This window comes from Pelophylax lessonae, assembly GCF_965119305.1.
Source record: "Pelophylax lessonae genome assembly, chromosome: 5".
NCBI classification, from domain to species: Eukaryota; Metazoa; Chordata; class Amphibia; order Anura; family Ranidae; genus Pelophylax; species Pelophylax lessonae.
Genome location: NC_138772.1, coordinates 426,290,872 through 426,310,348, shown reverse-complemented (window position 1 = coordinate 426,310,348; position 19,477 = coordinate 426,290,872). Strand labels below are relative to the sequence as shown.

General features: G+C 41.0%; 1 protein-coding gene across 1 annotated transcript in view; it reads right to left on the bottom strand.

Annotated features, from left to right (window-relative positions):
• LOC309556825 (lipoxygenase homology domain-containing protein 1-like) overlaps positions 1-19,477 on the bottom strand; it is a gene marked incomplete at its 5' end in the record, with an annotated part of 436,205 nt that overhangs the window by 330,459 nt on the left and 86,269 nt on the right. Inside the window, 5 exons of the mRNA XM_082259345.1 lie at positions 3,818-3,921; positions 8,093-8,222; positions 8,336-8,367; positions 8,452-8,528; positions 18,501-18,576. Coding sequence (XP_082115471.1) covers positions 3,818-3,921; positions 8,093-8,222; positions 8,336-8,367; positions 8,452-8,528; positions 18,501-18,576 — 419 coding nt within the window. The remainder of the gene's footprint in view (positions 1-3,817; positions 3,922-8,092; positions 8,223-8,335; positions 8,368-8,451; positions 8,529-18,500; positions 18,577-19,477) is intronic.

Sequence of the window (19,477 nt, the reverse complement as noted above, 5' to 3'; positions counted from 1 at the left end):
CCAGTCTCAAGTCTTTAGCAGACCAACAGGTTTTCTTCTAAGATTGCCTTGTATTTGGCTCCATACATCTTTTCATCAACTCTGACCAGCTTCCCTGTCCCTGATGAAGAAAAGCATCCCCAAAACATGATGCTTTCAGCACCATGTTCCACGGTGGGGATGGTGTGTTCAGGGTGATATGCAGTCTTATTTCCCCGCCACGCATTGTGTTTTGCTTTTAGGCCAAAAAGTAAAATTTCGGACTCATCTGACCAGAGCACCTTCTTCCACATGGCTTCTCTTACGCTTCAAATTGGACTTCTTATGGCTTCCTTTCAACAATGGCTTTCTTCTTGCCACTCTTACATAAAAGCCAGATCGGTGAAGTGCATGACCACCTGAGCTGTGGATCTCTGCAGCAACTCCAGAGTTACCATGGGCCTCTTGGCTGCTTCTCTAAATAATGCTCTCTTTGCCTTGCCTGCCAGTTAAGGTAGACGGCCATGTCTGCAGTTGTGCCATACTCTTTCCATTTTCAGATGATGGATTGAACAGTGCTCTGTGAGATGTTCAAAGCTTGGAATATTATATATATATGTAACCCTGCTTTAAACTTCTCCACAACTTTATCCCTGAGCTGTTTGGTGTGTTCCTTGGTCTTTATGGTGCTGTTTGTGCGCTAAGGTTATCTAACAAACCTATGAGGGCTTCACAAAACAGCTGCATTCATATGGAGATTAAATTACACACGTGGACTCTATTTACTAATTAGGTGACTTTTTTAGGCAATTGGTCTCACAAGATTTTAGTTAGGGGTATCAGAGTAAAGGAGGCTGAATACAAATGCACGCCACACTTCTCACATATTTATTTGTAAAAATTTTGAAAACCATTTATCATTTTCCTTTCACTTCACAATTATGTGCCACTTTGTGTTGTTCTATCACAAAAACATCTCAATAAAATACATTTACGTTTTTGATTGTAACATGACAAAATGTGGCAAATTTCAAGGGGTATGAATACTTTTTCAAGGCCAAAGCTATGACTTAAAAATCAAAGCAGAAGGGCGAAAAATTCTAAAAAAATGCAGGCAGTGTTCGGGTATTCTGACAGCCGGCTCCGCAATGGCTGCAATGGGAGATTCTTCCATTCATGCTGTGTATTGCTAACTTTAGGGAGTAAAGAGAAATCTCACTAAGGGCTTATTTACATGTAGCCAGGAGCTGGTTAAAAGTAGGCAGTTGAGCTCTGATTTTACCCCCCTTTAAGCTGCAAAGGCAGCTGGGTGAGGTTGTACATATGCTGCGACCACGATGCTTTGCTTCGTGGCTGTGGAAAAAATAATACTAACTGCTGCCTTTGGTGGGTACTCCCTGCCACATGTAACCCATTGAAGTGAATGGGGCTGAGCTGCAACAGCCTTGAAACCACATGTGATGCATGCAGTTGTAGCATGGTGGTGCTGACTTTTCAGGGTTAAAACAAGCAGTGAGTAGGCAACACATCGCCTCCCCCATCCGGCTGTCAAATGCCTTAAGAAAAGCAATCCACTGTGAAGAGGCAGCAAGGACTATTGTAACTGAGGTCTAACACAGCCACAGATAGAAAAAAAAAATCAGACACTTCGTCTAGGTTAACATCTATGCGCTGTGCTTGATGCGTTTTTCAGGCACGTTTTGTAGTGCATTTTGCTTTTTTAAACCCCGTTTTTTTATGTGTTTTTCCATGCAGTTTTTCGTGCATTTTGCATTTTATGTTTTTTTTTTGTTTTTCCTTTTAAACACACTGTAAACACACTGTGTGTAGCTGGTTGCTAAGGAGTGGCCCGGGAAGCCGACCACCGCGTTCTTAACAACTGATGAGTCATTAGCTGTCATCCGGGGGTTCCCTGCTGACAGCTGAATGTAATAAAAAATTTCTGGCATAACAAATTTAAAAAAAAAAACGTGGGGTCCCCCCAGATCTATACCAAGCCCTTGGGGTCTGGTATGGATTTGGAGAGGACCTCCATGCCAAAATAAAAAAAAAACAGTGTGGGTTTCCCCTTCCAGGTCCATATCAGGGCCTTGGGGTCTGGTATAGATTTGGAGGGGACCCCCCATGGCTAAATGTTTTTTAAAAATTTTGCCATGGGTGGGCTGGTATGGACCTACGGGGGATGCCACACAAATTTTTTTTTAAAAAATGGCATGGGCCCCCTCCCCCCAAAATCCATACCAGACCCTTATCCAAGCATGCAGCCCCACAGGTCAGGAAAGGGAGGGACAAGCGAGAAACCCCCCTCCTGAAACACACCAGGTCGCATGCCCGCAACATTGGGGGGTGCTTTGGGACAGGGTGGCTCTGCCCCCCACCCCAAAACATCTTGTTGCAATGTTGATGGGGACAAGGGCCTCTTCTTGCCAACCCTGGGCAGTGGATGTGGAGGCCTGCGGTCAGGGGGCTTTTCGGAATATGGAAGCCCCCTTAAAGAAAGGGGACCCTGGATCCCAGCCCCCTCTGTGTAAATGAGTATGGGGTACATTGTACCCCTACCCATTCACAAAAAGAAGAAGTGTAGTGTTATAAAAACAAAGAAGGTTTTTAACAAGTCCTTTGTTAAAAATTAAGAATACCCCCTGTTGTAGCTCCAATGTGTCTTCTTCCTCTGGTCTACTCCCTCTGGTGGTTTCTTCTACCTTTGCTGTCTTCTCCCTCCCGTAGTTTCTTCTCTCTCTTCTCTCTCCGGTGGTTTGTTCTTCCTTCGCTGGTTTCTTCTCCCTCCACTGGTTTCTTCTCCGTCTTCTCTCTCTGCTGATGTCTTCTTCCTCCACCACCGCTGACCCGCTAAAAATAAAAAAATGGTTCTCCTCCAATGCTGGCTGCTTCCGTTGTGTTGGCTCCCGCTGTCTACCATTTCCTATATAGACGTGGGTCATGGCCATCTGGTGAAATCACCTGAAGAACTCAACCCTTGTGAGGACACATTTTAATTTTGGCATGGGGTGGTTCCCTCCAAATCCATACCAGACCCGAAGGGCCTGGTATGGACCTGGGAGGGGGGGACCCACGCTGTTTTTTTCACAATTTTGTTTTTTGCCAGCAACTTCTTTTTACATTCAGCTGTCAGTGGGCAACCTGCCAGTGACAGCTGATGACTCAGCGGTTGTTAAGGACGTAGCAGCCTGCTTCCGTGCCCACTTCTTAGCAACCAGCTATATACAGTGTTTTTAAAGGGAAACTAAAAAACAAATGCAAAACGCATGAAAAATCACATCACCAATTCAACACTTGCGTTTCTGGTGCAATTCCAATGAAGTCTATTACGGGCAAAACATGGGAGAAAAGTCCCGGACCCATTACAAAAAACGCACTGGCTGCCAAATGCATAGAGGTGAACGTGTACCATAGAAAACCATGTTAAATGGACTGTAGTGCATTTCTGCATAGCGCACAAAAAAAAATTTTTTAAATATTTTTTACTAAGGAACTTGTACATCATTTAGCTTTGCATTTTCCTTGAAAAATAAGTTTGGCAACATTATGTATGACAAAAACATAATCAGTACAAACAGAATGTATTTTATGCATTTTCTATAGGAGTCATAACTTATTAATACAGTATAGCAGTAACAAGACATCCCTGCAGCACAAGTTTACATGAAATGGTTTATCATACATAAGAGACATGATCTGCTGTCAGGTTATAAGGAATTGTAAGGAACAACATTCTGTCAAGGGAAAAAAATCGAATTCTATAGACTGCACAGATTATTTAAGACACATATGTCCTGGAACAGACTGCAATAACAATATTTTTATACCACCTTAAAAAAAAAAAGCATGTTCTTCATACCATTGCACTGGCTATTCCCTTGTCAATTGCCAAAGCGAGATTTCTGATGTGATGACTTCTGAAAACACGAACATTTCCTCTTTTTACCAATACGTCAAAAAAACCTACAGGGTTTTAGAAAACTTTCTGTTATTGAAAGTATGAAATGTTATAAACACTAGAATATTTTCATAATAAATGTAGTAAATAGTAAGGGTATTTACATGGTGTTAAAAGAACATGCACCCATTTACAGTATATATATATATATCTGTATACACACATCACATACATACACTTTATATTTACATGTATGTTCTCTTTTTGCAAATGTATTTATTTTATAACATATTGTATTACAATAAAGGTTTTCTAGCTAGTATAGACCCAAAGGTCTCCTTTTCTAAAATTTTGTCAGGATCAGACAAAATTATGATTCTATAGGTTTTAATGCATAGAAGAGAGTGTAGCCACAGGTTACAACGTATGGGGGGGGGGGGTGCTAAAACTGGGGCACTTATAATCTGGTGCAGCTGTGCATAGTAACCAATCAGCTTCTTAACTTTTTTGTCAAAGCTTAATTAACCACTTTACCACCGGAGGATTTTGCTGTCTTACGTCCAGGCCACTTTTTGCGATTTGGCACCGTGCGATTTTAACTGACAATTGCGCGGTCGTGCGACGTCGTAACCAAAAAAAATTTACGTCCTTTTTTTCCCACAAACAGAGCTTTCTTTTGGTGGTATTTGATCACCTGTGTGATTTTTACTTTTTGCGCTATAAACACAAAAATAGCGTAAATTTTAAAAGAATAACAATATTTTTCATATTTTTTTATATGAAATTCACCCCCAAAAATTTTTTTTAATTTTTGGCCAATTTGTTTTCTGCTACCTATGTTTGGTAAAAAAAATCACAATAAGCGTATTTTGATTGGTTTGCGCAAAAGTAATTGCGTTTATTAACTAACAGAAAGATTTCTGTCATTTTTGGTGTTTTTTTTTTAACTAGTAATGGCGGCGATCTGTGATTTTTTTTGCGGTACTGCGACATTGCGGCGGACAGATCGGACCCTTGACTGACATTTTTGACACTTTTGGGGGTACCAGTGACATTACTACAGTAATCAGTGCTATACATATGCACTGTTACTGTAAAAATGACACTGGCAGGGAAGGGGTTAATTTTATTGGAGAGGGAGGGGTTAATGTATGCCTGGTGCTTACTGACATGTGTGGGGGGAGGTGACTGAGTGACACAGGGACAGAACACAGATTCAGCCATGCTGAATCCTGCAATCTGTCACTGTTTGTCACTTAGGAGATCCGCCCGCTTTGTTTACACAAGCGGGCGGATCTCCAGACTCGATTCCCCGACAATCGGGGAAGAGCGGCGGTGATCACCGCCGCTCCTCCCCTGGCCTGACTCCCGCTGTGACTGAAAACAGTGGGAGTGAGCCTCCGGTGGCGCGCGAGCACCGCCCACAAGGGGAGGAGTCCAGCGACGTAGGTCTACGTCGCTGGACGGGAACGAGCCACTTTGCCGCAGTACAGTCAAAGTGACTGGTCGGCAAGTGGTTAAACAAGCTGAAGTTAGAAGCTGATTGGCTACCATGCACAGATGCACCAGATTCGGAGTGCTCCAGTTTTAGTAAATCTTCCCCCGCTGTATGCACAGGAATATGTTTGAAGATAATGGTCCAAATACACCTGCCATGATGGAAAATAGGGACTCTCTCTGAAAATATTAGTTACATTGCTGCGTCTGGCTTCTATTTGTCACAGAATCAGAGTAAGCATGCTGCAATTGAAAGTCAGAGTAAGAGGTAAAGCCAAATAATGTTAGAACTACCTATTACAATACTTTTGCCAGTTCATACCACATGCAGTCCACTGTGTTTTTTTTTTCTGCATAATCTGCATCAGAGCTCTGAGTAATCTGCATAATCAGAGCTCTGAGGAAGGGGCATGACCCCCGAAATGTGTCAGCTGTCCAACCATTTGTTCCCAGAACAACTGCATTGCATTCCAGCTGGAGCAGATCTGTATTGCTTGATGTTTTTTTACTTGCATGTGAGTATCCATTTGTCTATGTGGACTAAATAAAAATCATCTAAGGAAATGCATGAGGTGTTTGTGCCCTCCTGTGTTTTTTTTTTAACTTGGCTGTAGGGATTTCCTGGTCGGAGGAGGGCTGCACCCATGATGGGCATTTTCGAAAGAAGTACGATGGAAGAGTTCCCCTGGGTTTTAGCGCTAAAGTGTTTTTGGACATTTGTCTTTTACATTAACAGGACTTAAAGCCTGATTCCATGTTTCAGTGAACATTAAATAGTTTATTTGGACCAAGCTGGTCCCACTCTTGGAGAGGCGGATGTAAGATGTCACAATCTCTACCTCAGCCAATCAAAGGAAGCTTTGTATCCATTCAGAAAATACAAAGCCTACTGTGAATGGCTGAGCAGGGATCAGCCTGACTCGATGGAACAGAATGGGATGTCTTTGTCTCGCTTCTGGAACACAGAGCTGTACAGTATACTGTATGTAGCTGAGGCTGGACCAGCTTGGTTCAAGCAAACTATTTAAAGTTCACTAAAACATGGAGTTAGGCTTTAAGACGGTATTCTTTACATGTCTTTACATGTCTTAAGTCTCTTCCAATTGCAAATGTTGCAGTTTGGGGCTTTTACAAAAAAAATGTAGTCATGTGTTCTTAACGCTTTGGTTACTGTAATTTATTGATGCCTAGATGTCAAGTCCAAATAAAGCAGCACCGGCAATTTGACTATAATTCTATTTCTAATTTGCATACCTATTTTGTTTCCATGATTTTTAGGGACATAAAAGCTATAAATGCACAAAAAAGTAAATTTTTCTCTCTATTGATATATTTTTTTGTACTGCTGTAATTGTATCTGATAATTATAGAACTAAGATAAAAGCTGCCACATGGCTGCAGTGGCACCTGCAGTGCAGTCTACTGACTGAAGGCTTATTTTGTCAAAAAAGTGCATGTCAATGCCAAGGAAACATCAAACCAGCATATGTTATAACTTATACAATGATCCTATGATCTGGGACCACTCTGATCTGATTCCTGATCCTCAGTGAGGACCCTAACTGTTGGTGACAGTTGGGAATTGTGAGCCACCACCCAGGCAAGGTGTAGTCTGGCAGCTCTCAAAGGGAGGACATTTATTAGCTTTGCTGAGCATCCTGCTTGAGAAAGTTAACCATACAGATTAAAAGTCAGAAGGAGTTAAATAAATAATTTTCTGCATTACATTTTTGCATTACAATTGGTGCATATTTCCCATTTACAGAGAATGCATATATACAGGTGCTTTCCAAATGGCTTCCAACCCATAAATAGGTAAGAACAACTGTGAATGGTGCTGTTGTATAAATAGAAGTCCTAGTATAATTACCAGCAAACCGCATTGCTTCAAAAGAGACTGTTTAATTATCACAGAGAACAAAGTGATCTTTTGGATCCTCACATGCCTCCTTCATCAGGCACAGTGATTACTGTTACCTTTGCATGATAAGCAAGCCCTGCAAGGCTTTGAAATGTAGCTTTGTCTAGTGTAATAATTTCATGTCCTCTCTCTGAGCAATGTGATGTGCTGGTAATTTCAAATTTAATAATTTCCTTCAAAAGTCACATTATTTCATAATATGTAAGGATTAGTATATGTTCATCGTCAACTTTACCTAAAATTGTGTCTCAGAATACCATCAGTAAACTCACCTCAAAATGTCACCTAAACCACCCTTTTTGCTCCTCCCAAGACATCCTACTCTCTAGCTCTCTTGTCTACTTCTCCCATGCTTACATCCAGAATTTCTCCAGATCCCATCCTCTGGAACTCCCTACTCTGATCTGGCTGGCTATCTCTGACTCTGTCCAACAGTAATAAATCCTAGAAAACTCATCTCATTGTAGGAAGGCCTATTCCACCTATACCTAATAAACTGAATTCTTATTTTCCCCTATTGGCTCATCACTCACAGTTATTACCCTTTGTATCACCTAACCCTCCCATTTAGATTATAAGCTCTAACAAACATGGTTCAACGAATCTTCATGTATTGAATTTTATTGTAACTGTATTGCTTCTCTTTTTTTGAATGATGCTGTTCCCGCTATTTACTGTAAGTCCTGAATTAATAGTAAAAATAATCTTAATAATAATTTAAAATTATTGTCTCCTGTTTGCTATGTAGTATAATTGTTCTTTGTGTCACTATCGGTGAAAAAAAAAAACAGAGAATTTTATATTAAGGGAATATTTACCATATTTATCTTTTTTGTCTCCGAGAGCATCCACCCTGCCATCTGGAGTGATGCGGATAAATTTCTTTGTAGATTTTGAGTAAAACTGCAAACTGTTTTCATGCTGATATTTCCATTTCTCTGCATTCCACTATATTGGAAGTTCAGAATAAAAATATAAGATGTTTTTAGAGTGCTTTAAAATGTATATAATACATTATTAAATAAATTAGCATGGCATTAAATATTAACACAGTTTCATACCATTTCCTTTTTCTTTAGTTCAAATTCTTGTCCTGTGGATTAAAGAACAGTTGTATAATAAATCAGGATTACCCACTTACATTACATAAACAAGCAGCTTTTATTTGGTTGCTTACTGGCTGGAAGGTCAGCTTCATTTGAGACAGACAAGCGCCTAACAATCTTCCCATCATCCTCTCCTTCATCCAGCCATCTAGGAAGAATACAGAGCTGAGTTACTGACATTGTGTTTTTTATTTAAAGTCACAGACCATTACCTGTGACCCAGTGGGGCTGAATGATTCAGATGTAAGCTGGTTGTTCACTGTGGCCTACCAAACCTCCGAATGCATGTTATTTGTTTTTACTCTTGTGCATATTATTCTTTGGATGCACTCCATTTAGTGGCCAGTCCGCATTACCTTTCTATAGCTTTACGTAACAGAAGAAGCAGTAGTAAGACCCTCTACCTTCTTAAACTCTTTATTATGGAGGAACCCCTGAAATAACGTCCTAGTGAATGAGATACTCTTTGACTATTTAGTGCTTTTTCCAGCTCTCCCTTCCAGCCTATATCCATCTACATTTTTTGCTATTAGGGTTGGTACTCTATCTATATGTTGGTAGATATATGGAGACACTTCTACCTACATACCACTAAACATGGGGGAGATTACGGCCTGGTGATGAATATATCAGCTCAAATGTACTACTTCTGTACTTCCACAGTTTTCTTCCTGTGTGGGGTGAAATTTCTTTATTTTTTCCTTTTTTTTCTGGAGTGGCATTACCTGTGTTTTTTTTCTCTTCCTCACAGTTTTCTTCACGTTTAGGGTGAATTCCTTTTTTTTTTTTCACCGGGGGGGGGGGGGTTTATATGGTGAGATTGGGCAGACCTCTAAAAACAGTCAGGAGGAGTAGATTGGCAAAGGTATTCATGCTTAAAAGATCCATGTCTGCCTTGGGAAGAGATCTCTGGGTGCTGTGTTTATTGGGTCCCTGTCTGCACTCCTTCCTATAGTTTGAGTAAGTTGGTGCCATCCACTACTGAGGCTTTTTTTATCTATTATTTTGACTGTATGATACATATCGTGATGTGTTTCTATGGTTAATATTCATTTGTATCGTGTTATAGATATGTTGAGGCTCATTCCTCCTGAGAAAACAACAAAGCATGTAGAGGGTCTACCGCATCTTCTTTCCCATATTTACTTCTACTTGGAAGCTCAATTTTGGTGTTGGATGCTCTAGAACAGGGGTCTTCAAACTATGGCCCTCCAGTTGTTCAGGAACTACAATTCCCATCATGCCTAGTCATGTCTGTGAATGTCAGAGTTTTACAATGCCTCATGGGACATGTAGATCTGCAACAGCTGGAGAGCCGTAGTTTGAAGATCCCTGCTCTAGAACATCATTTGGGAAACCAGTGTGGCTAAATAGGAGCCTTGTTGTTAATACTACATTGGTGAATTTATTTATGTGTTTTTAAAACAACATTGTAATAATAAAAATTGAAAGTCCACTTTTGGAGTTTTTCTCACCTATTTTTCTCTTTGGTTTTGTTATACAACTATTGGATGATGGTGCCCTCTAATGTTATATTGGTTATCAATTTAGGCACTATTTCTATTTATAACCCTTGCTACAAATTAACTTTTTTACAGCTCACTGTACATTGTACAGTGTGGTGGTCAAAGAGAGGAATGCTCTTTACATTTGAGGCCAGTGGGAATAATACCCCTCTTACAAATTGCTAAAACGATCAGTGGCAACTTATCTGAGAGGCAGAAACTGCTTCTTGCTGAAGAACCCCTAGTAACCTCTGGAGGAACCCAAGGATTCCATGGACCCTTGGTTGACAAGGCTGCTCTGCTGCTTCATAGCATCCTGAACCTCTTCATTAAGGGTCCCATTTCTAAAGTCAATTCATTCAAACAAAGAGAAAAAAAAAACAGTAGGAGAGCCCAGTAATATGATATGAAAATGTCAGAGGTCCCTATGAGCACAGTTTTTATAAATAGGACCCAAATACATTTGTAGCACCCTCCTAGGTAGGTGCTAGGAAAACCATAAATGAGGCCCTGTCTGCTTATCAGGGGGCCTGATTGTTCAGCTAGGCTGTCATGTATCTCTAGGTGTGCCTGTTGAGATTGGGGAGTCTTCCCAATATGTTCAATGAGGGCTCTTATTGGACAGTGGAGGAAACTTGACCAATAGCACACCAGGGCTTGTATCTATCCCAGAGGGCAGATTATGCCACAATGCATTCTGGGTTGGGGTATAAGTCTGAGGGGAGCACATGGACAGAGTGTCTTTGGCGGGAAGCAGAGTCCCGGGAGGAGGGTGACGGCTGTATCTCCTCCTGTCAGCATGAGGAAAATGTCCTGGGCAGGCGGCCTAGAGGACAGAAGGTTGAGCTGAGCTGCAGAGAGGGATCCAGTGTGCTGTTGACTGAGTGGAGCTGCTGAGCAGAGGTTTCCAGGAAAGCAGTTTCGTGAATATTGAAAACTGCTCAGGGGTCTACCTAGGATAAGGGACCACTCCAGAAGGTCGTAGGGATCCAGGAGCCAGCTAACCAGTAGAGAAGGCTTAGAAAAGGGGGTGCTAGTGTCTAAGCCCTGAAGATAAGTGTGAGAGAGAGGGTGCCGGTGTGGGCCCTGAAGCGTACAAGTGTTTAGCAGTGCAGCAGTGATAAAGAAGCTACCTCAGCAAGGAGTGACAAAGGGAGCTTCAAAAGGACTTTGAGTCACAAGGAGGTGATCTGAAATAAGTTCAGTGTTAACAGACAGCAGGCCAGCGTTAACCAGCGTTGACCGGCATTAAGCCAGCATCAAGTCAGCGCCAACAGGCATTTTTCAGTTGTTCCCAGCAAATTGTGCATAGTTGAGCCACAGGAGTATCCCACTCATCCCTTCTCCCATCCAAGTTCTCAATAAACATAAAAACCCAAAGATACTGAACTGGTCATTGTCTCAGTGCTCACACTTGGAGAACATGCCTAAATGTGCTGTTGTTGTTAGCGGTAACCCAGGCAGACCCACATCCAGCACAATGGCTGGGAATTCTGCTACACATTGTTACAAATACTTTTGTGTTATGCCTCGTACACACGCAACGATTATTGGCTGTGAGTTTTCGGCCAACGTCCGATCGGCCTTTTTTCGGCTTGTTAGTATGATACTTCCGACAACCGACTCTGACTTTTCGGCCGAATAAAATCTGGTGTGCAGGCTATAAAATTTTTGTTGGTCGTCACCACAACGGCCAATTTTCCGTCAGTCAGTACAGATTTTAGCAGACAAAAATCTGATGAACAAGACTGGGCATGCTCAGAGATGAAAAAACACACGGAAAGTAAACCAGCACATGACATCACTTCTGAAGTAGATTTTTGTTGGCCGAGAAAATTCGTGTGCAGTCCAGAGCACATTTCAACCAACACAACACTGGACAAAAGTCGGCCGATCGGTCGGCCGATAATCGTTGCGTGTGTACGGGGCTTTAGTCTCTACTTGAACTGCTCCGCTATGGTCATGTAGCCTAGACATGTGGCCTCTGATAAAAGTATGAGCTTACATGTGCATTTTTTCCTAAACCGTGCTTTTTCTCTTTTTATTGCAGAAACATTTGATTGTCAAAGCATGTGTTATGAACAGTTAGGTACATACATTTAACAACATAATAAATATGTAACAATACTTCGAAAAGTATAAGTGTAGTTTTAGGGGTTTTATTTCCTTGAATTTTAGTGGAATTTTAGAAAGCAACACGTTTGTTTTAATTCCCCTTTCTCTATCTGTACATTCTCACTCACATTTCCTTCCCTCCCTCAACTTTTTGTAAAGCTTCCAGGAGCAAAGAAAATATCTACAACTGTGGAGGCCATGTGACTTATTCATCTTTCTCACTTGTGAAAGTGCAGGTGCTTGGTGATTGGCCCAGCACTGGGCGCGGGGCCAATATAACAACTATGTCACTAAAATGAAAACTTAAAGTAGTAGTAAACCGCATGAAAAAAAGGGCCCCAGGCAGTTTAGTTCAAAATGTGATAGTATGCGTTGCATACTAGCACGTGATGGCAGACCTTATAGCCTGAAAACAAAGCCCTCCAGCGGCAGGCTGGCATCGCTGAAGGCACTTCCATCTTCACCAGGTCTTCTTTTCGGGTTCGGGGGCTTTGGCGATATGTATGGTCCAGCCAGTGCTGACATCACTCCCACGCATGCGCACGAGAGTTACTGTTTACAGCACAGCTCTGAAGGAATGGAACGGGTATGCCACTCCTTCAGAGCGCATGCGTCGGTGATGTCACCAGCTGCATCTAATGTAAATATCTCCTAAACGGTGCACATTTAGGAGATATTTACAGTACCTTTAGGTAAGCCTTATTATAGGTTACCAATAGGTAAAAATCATACATAGGAGTTTACTCCCACTTTAAGGGCTTCTTCACAACATGTTCACACCTGCGTTTTTTTGCACTGGATAAACGTCACTGCAAGGACACATAGGAAACAATAGTGTATCTTGTTCCCCCCACAATGCTGTACAACAACAACATGTGCAACATGTCATAGAATAGACTTAATGCTTTTCTCTCATGCCATCTGTGCCACCAATTTTCACTCTCTTGAAGAGCTGCAGTGGCTAAGGAATCTCCAGCATCTCACACCCTTCTGAGTGTGATGGATGACTGGTCTTTTGCTGAATGCTGTGGTTCCATCCACAGGCCTCTATGACACCATTGTAGTGAAGCACAGGCCAGCAGACCAAACTACAGGGCACAGAAAGGGACCAGGCATCCAACACTCCCAGAAGTGATTCAGTGCTAAAGATTCCTCTGCAAGCCTAAAGCTAAGGTTTCGGTATGGGCATTTTTACAGAGTTACATTGGTCCAGCTTGGACCAATGTAAGTATGTGTGTGCCACACCTGTGGGATCCCCGTGGAAATTGGAAATCATTCTAGTAGGCACTGCTACTACAGTGATCTCCACTATCTTCCAGGTCCCATGCTGAGGTGCCATTCAGAGAACACTCTGCATTTTCTCAATGAATGTAGAGTGTTTTCTGACTGGATAAGATGGATAGGCAGAACAGTGATGTCATGGTCTCCACCTTATCCAATTCATGATTTCTTTGCATTGATTGAGAAATATGTCTCTGAATGCTACCTGTGCATAGCACGATATCTCCTGTGTTCAGTAAGCAGCAGGGCAGCTGCTCGCATGGAACCCTGAAGCTAGTGGCAATCACTGTACTAGCAGTGCCTATTATAGCAATTTCCAGCTTCCAGTAGGATATTCCAAATATGGCCCATACATACACTGATCAAAATTATAAACACAACACTTTTGTTTTTGCCCCCATTTTTCATAAGCTGAACTTAAAGATCTAAGACTTTTTTCTATATACACAAAAGGCCTATTTCTCTCAAATATTGTTCACAAATCTGTCTAAATCTGTGTTAGTGAGCACTTCTGCTTTGCTGAGATAATCCATCCACCTCACAGGTGTGGCATATCAAGATGCTGAGTAGAGAGGATGATTATTGCACAGGTGTGCCTTAAGCTGGCCACAATAAAAAGCCACTCTAAAATGTGCAGTTTTATCACACAGCACAATGCCACAGATGTCACAAATTTTGAAGGAGTGTGCAATTGGCATGCTTACTGCAGGAATGTCCATCAGAGCTGTTTCCCGTGAATTGAATGTTCATTTCTCTACCATAAGCCGTCTCCAAAGGTGTTTAGAGAATTTGGCAGTACATCCAACCGGCCTCACAACCGCAGACCACGTGTAACCACACCTGCCCAAGACCTCCACATCCAGCATCTTCACCTCCGAGATCATCTGAAACCAGCCACCCGGACAGCTGCTGCAAAAATCGGTTTGCATAACCAAAGAGTTTCTGCGCAAACTGGCAGAAACTGTCTCAGGGAAGCTCATCTGCATGCTCATCAACCTCATCTGGGTCTCAACCTGACTGCAGTTTGTTGTCGTAACTGACTGGAGTCCACAAATGCTCACATTCGATGGCGTCTGGCACTTTGAAGAGGTGTTCTCTTCATGGATGAATCCCGGTTTTCTTAGATCTTTGAGTTCAGCTCATGAAAAATGGGAGCAAAAACAAGTGTTGCGTTTATAATTTTGGTCAGTATACTTACATTTGTCCAAGCTGGACCAATGTAACTATGTAAAAATTGCCATACCTAAACTTTAGCTTTAACTCCCCAAGTGAGTGACCAAAGGCAAGGCAGGTGGCAAGAGAAGTCTTTTCTTTACAAGTAGTTCTTATCTTCTAGTTTTAATTCTAGTGACTGAGTCACTCTAGTCTAAAGTGACCTTTTTGATTTGAACTGCAAAAGCCAAAACGTAGTTTTGGCAATCAATTGACCGCCTCACTCTCCATCCAAATTAATAGATTGAGTTCTCTTCCAAGACCCCCCTTCTCTAGCATCAATTTAGAAACAAATAACACATTACTGCAGGGATAGGCAACATTGGCACTCCTAGTGTTGTGAAACTACAAGTCCTACCTCTGCCTCTGGGAATCATGCCAGTGGCTGTAAAAGTCTTACAATGCTTCACGGGGCTTGTAGTTTCACAACAGCTGGAGGGCCAAAGGTTTCCTACCTCTGCATTTGCATATTTTATATACTTATTTTATCATTCAAAAGTTTATCCAGCTCAACTGAATTCAGTGTGCAGGTGATGCTTGCAAAATGCTGTATGTCAATTCTCAAAGATTATCTTATAAGTTTAAAGGTTTTAAAATACTGCTACCTTCTGGCTGCTGCCAACTATTACATACTATTTGGTGGTGTCTACTGTAAAGGGCAGGAAACTGAGCCATTGAAGGTGGTGATAAGATAGTAATTTTTGAGATAAACTAAGTCAATATTGATATGAAATGTGTTTCTAAAGTTAAATGTCCTTTCCGTGCAAAGAAAAAATATTTTTTACCTATGCAATTTTCACAAAATGAGGATTAAAATGCTCACTGAATTGATCTATATATAGTGTACCCGTATTCAACTACAATTGTAAGGAGGGGGTGTAAATGCTAGAAAAGGGGGAACACTCTATTTCAAATAGTTAAAATGAGATGTTTATTTGCAAACAAAATACTTTACAATTTAGGAGAATTTTAAAAGAAACAAGTAGGAAACTGGAGGGACAAAAAAATGATTACACTATTTTTCTTGTCGCCAATTTGAACAAAAATTATGTTGCGTGACAGAATATAAAGCCGTGCTGATTTTCAGATAATGTCATAGTATTAAACTGTGGAACAACAATCCTTAGCAAGATTTCATTAGCTGCTCTCTCAGTCGTGCCGGAATATGAAAGCTTTTTGCATTTCAAATGTTGCTTTAATGAAAAGTTTACAAGCACACTGCCTTTGTAATGTTCATCGTTGTCTGATATCCTGATATCAGAAAAGAAAAAGCAAACAAAAACTCTTGGAGTTCTTTTTAGTGACAGCTCAAATAAGAGGTATATACAATATACATGCACTACTTCAAGAAAATTTGAAAGTAGGAGTGTCTTACTAAATAGGCTACAAAGCAAAAAAGACAAGCATCCATGTGATTGTATAGTTTCAATGTACACCAATACATTTTTTTGAAATAACAAAGATGTGTTACTTTTAATTGTTGTATTTTGTCTTGACTAGGGATGGGCTGTGTGTTCCAGTCGAACAAATGGGGCGCTCGGCAGGAAGTTCGCCCACCGATGAGTGCCCCATAATGCACTGCACTCTTGCAGTGCATTGATTGCTGATGATTGGCCAAACCATGCACCTGACCTGTTTGCTTTGGCCAATCACAGTAAAATGTACTGTGAGAGCCATGGTTGGCCAAAGGCAGAGTGCCTTTGGCCAATCATGGCTCAGGGGCTAAGTCCACGCCCCACAGTATATAAGGCTGCTGCATACACGGCAGCTGTTTATAGCGTGTGACAATAGAGATTAGGCAGGTAGTTAGTGGATAGTGTGCTCAGACAGTTTAGTGCAGTCAGTGTAGTGTACAGGCATACCCCACTTTTAAAATGTTTGGATAAGTTGTTCTCCTGGGTCCTTGCATCTCATAGAGTTAAGACGATGTTGTGGAAATACAAATGGCCAACTCCTCTAATGTAAATGGGATTAATTACAATTATATATTTAAATGTTAATCTATTATTTTTATAAACAAGAAAGAGGACGAGTTTGCTCTAACTGTTACCTCTACCAACAGGAGGTGTCCATGTTCTTTTTGTTTTATATTTATTTATTGAAGGTTTTCAAAAAATATACAAGCGTCACAGTTTTATAGCAATACCAAAGCATCAATGCATATAAACCTCAGTATAGGGGGAACAAGTGTTAATTATTCTAAGTAACTAACACACAAGTTCGGGCCAAGTATATCAATAAGACAAGAGAAACAGGATAACCCAAAAATATTTTCTGCAATGTAAGAAATCAGGCACAAGAGAAACGCGTTTTGTCTTTGTGGTATATCTTGAGCTAGAAGGGATAAGGGGGATGGGAACTCAGAGAATCAAAGAGAGTCAGAGAGGAACATGGGTGCTTTGGGGTGCATTCAAGGAAGGCATGGGATTAGTCTGTGCCATGTTTAGACTGATCCCATGCCTCCCAAATTTTCTTGAAATGAGGGAGGGTGTGATTGGCATTAGCAGTAAGATATTCCATTCTGCGGATCTTAGTAATGGTCTGCTAAAGTAGGGTAAGGGGGAGTGATTCTGCCAATAACCAGCAAAATGGAATAGCCCTGCGTGCAGCCAATAGGATATAAAATGTAATTGCTTAGCCGGCTTTTTTTAGGCCTGGGAAGGGAAGACCAAGCATATAATGTACTGGATCTAGTGAAAGAAATACATTTAACAGGGTTTAAAGAAGTAACATCACATTAGCCCAAAAAGGTTAAATCAAGAAACATTGCCAAAAAACATGATAGTGGGACCCAATATCCATGCCACAGCGCCAGCATAGGGGAGAGATAGAGGAATGATGCTGGTGTAGGACTTCAGGGGTTCTGTATCAGAACAATAATATCTTGACAGCAGGTTCTCTCTGCACCATACATCTGGAAGACTTAGCAACCGACGTCCATATCTTATCCCGTCGAATGTGTGATAATTTCCGCAGAAATGTAAGAATAGAGGTCTACAGTAGAGGGACTGGCTTCATTTAATAACTTGTATATAGGGGAAATAAGTTGGGTCTGAGGTGTCCACATTCTGAAGGCAGTGATGTGCACAACTGAAGGACTCAAGGAAGTAAACAAAAGAAAAGATAAGTATTGTTGGTAAGTAAAATGAGTAATGGTGAGGTGGGGTTGGGGGAAGGGGGGTGTTGTTTCTAATATCCTGAAGGTGTGCTTTAAATGTGTTTGTTGGTTCTAATATCCTGGAGGTGTGTTTTAAATGTGTTTCACACAGTTTACAGTGAGCTTTTGAGATGATTAATAGATACCTTTTGAAAACATTGGACCTCTTCATGAGTAACGTAGGTGGACTGATATTGCTGACCTGTACTTTGAGAATGTTAGTTCCCTGGCTGTCATGCTGATGCTTTGGCTTCAATACTGTCTGAATCTCTGATCTGGACCAACTATAGAGATAGGAAACTAACACTTTTATGTCATTTTACAGCATGCATGTTGCAGGTTTGACTAAAACAGTATTGAAGCCAGAAATAGCCAGGAAACTAGCATTTTCACAAGAATTCCAACAAAAGCAGCCCCATATTTTTCTAATAACAGAGTCATTTTTAGTAGATCCTGTGGCCAAGTATTTCTCTTCTGTTTTCATCAGAAGAAGGAGAGAAAATTCTCAGCCATTGCACAACATACAAGCCCAGCGTGTAATAGATGATAACAGCCTCAGCCTAACCCCATCCAGGCCACACCCCATATAGACTTTTACAATCTGGGCTTGTATGTTATGCGGTGGCTGGGATTTTATTATTTTTTGCTCTTCTGATTACATGGAATCAGGGCAGTCCTCCTAGTCCGACTTGCACCTCCAGCTGAAAACACAGAATGGGGGACATAGATGCTGGCGCAGAGACTCTAAATTTGGTTTACCTTCTGTTATCATAATTTAAAATAAACTGTGGAAAATAAGCAACAGAATAAAGTTGAAACTGAAAATAAACGTAGAGATTTTTTTTCAAACCTGTAGCATAAAAAGGAGTATTCTTTGTCTTTGAGTTCATCGTAAACATTGACTTTCTCCAGGTACCAACCATTGCCTAGTAATAATAAAATATGGATAATTATAATGTGTACAGACCATGAAAAGCCCATTAATAATCAAACTTGATTTTTCGGAATGTGTGCAGGTGTTATGAAAAGCCTCTAAAACCTTTTATAGAGAGTAGTACTCTTGGCACAAAGAACCACTTGCAATTGAAATATCAGTTCATTTGTTCTAAAACAACATCTGCAGAGCTGATTTAGTCATCTTGAATAAATTAGGAACTGAACAATTTTGAATCTAAATAATCTGCATAAAAATGACATTCACATAGCTGTATGCAAAATATAGCTGGTCAAATGATTCCTAAACTTCCCTGAGAACAAACTTTCTAGATCAGCTGTAATTAACTCTTAGTTCCTTTATCTGGGCTCATTCTTTAAACTCTGTCTGGAGGTGTAAAAATAAAACAGTATCCATCTCCTCTCCTTTGCTGCCCCCCCCCCCCCACAGTGATAGCTTCCCCCCCCCCCCAGAAGCTATCAGTCTTCCAGATTGTAGGATGACTAACATTAATAAACTTTTTAGATTGAGGATATGCTGTGAGTATAGGATGTCAGGGATATCACCATAGCCCTGATCTCTTCATCATTGAAGACTGACCAGCATCAGGGAAGATCTGAAATGGACCCTGTAGGGTTTATTTACTAAAACTTAAGAATGTAAAATCTGATGTAGCTCTGCATTGAAACCAATCAGTTTCTGGGTTACATTGTCAAATCTTAATTGAACAAGCTGTCAGCCTGGTTATGACGTCATTACCCAGGGAGCCATGCTGATCTAGATGCTGATGCAGAATGGAATGTCAAACATTCCAGATTCCACTGGCTACATGTTTGTTTCAGGTCAGTGACAAATCAGGCATTGGGTAAGGTGGAAAAAAAGCACTAAACCCA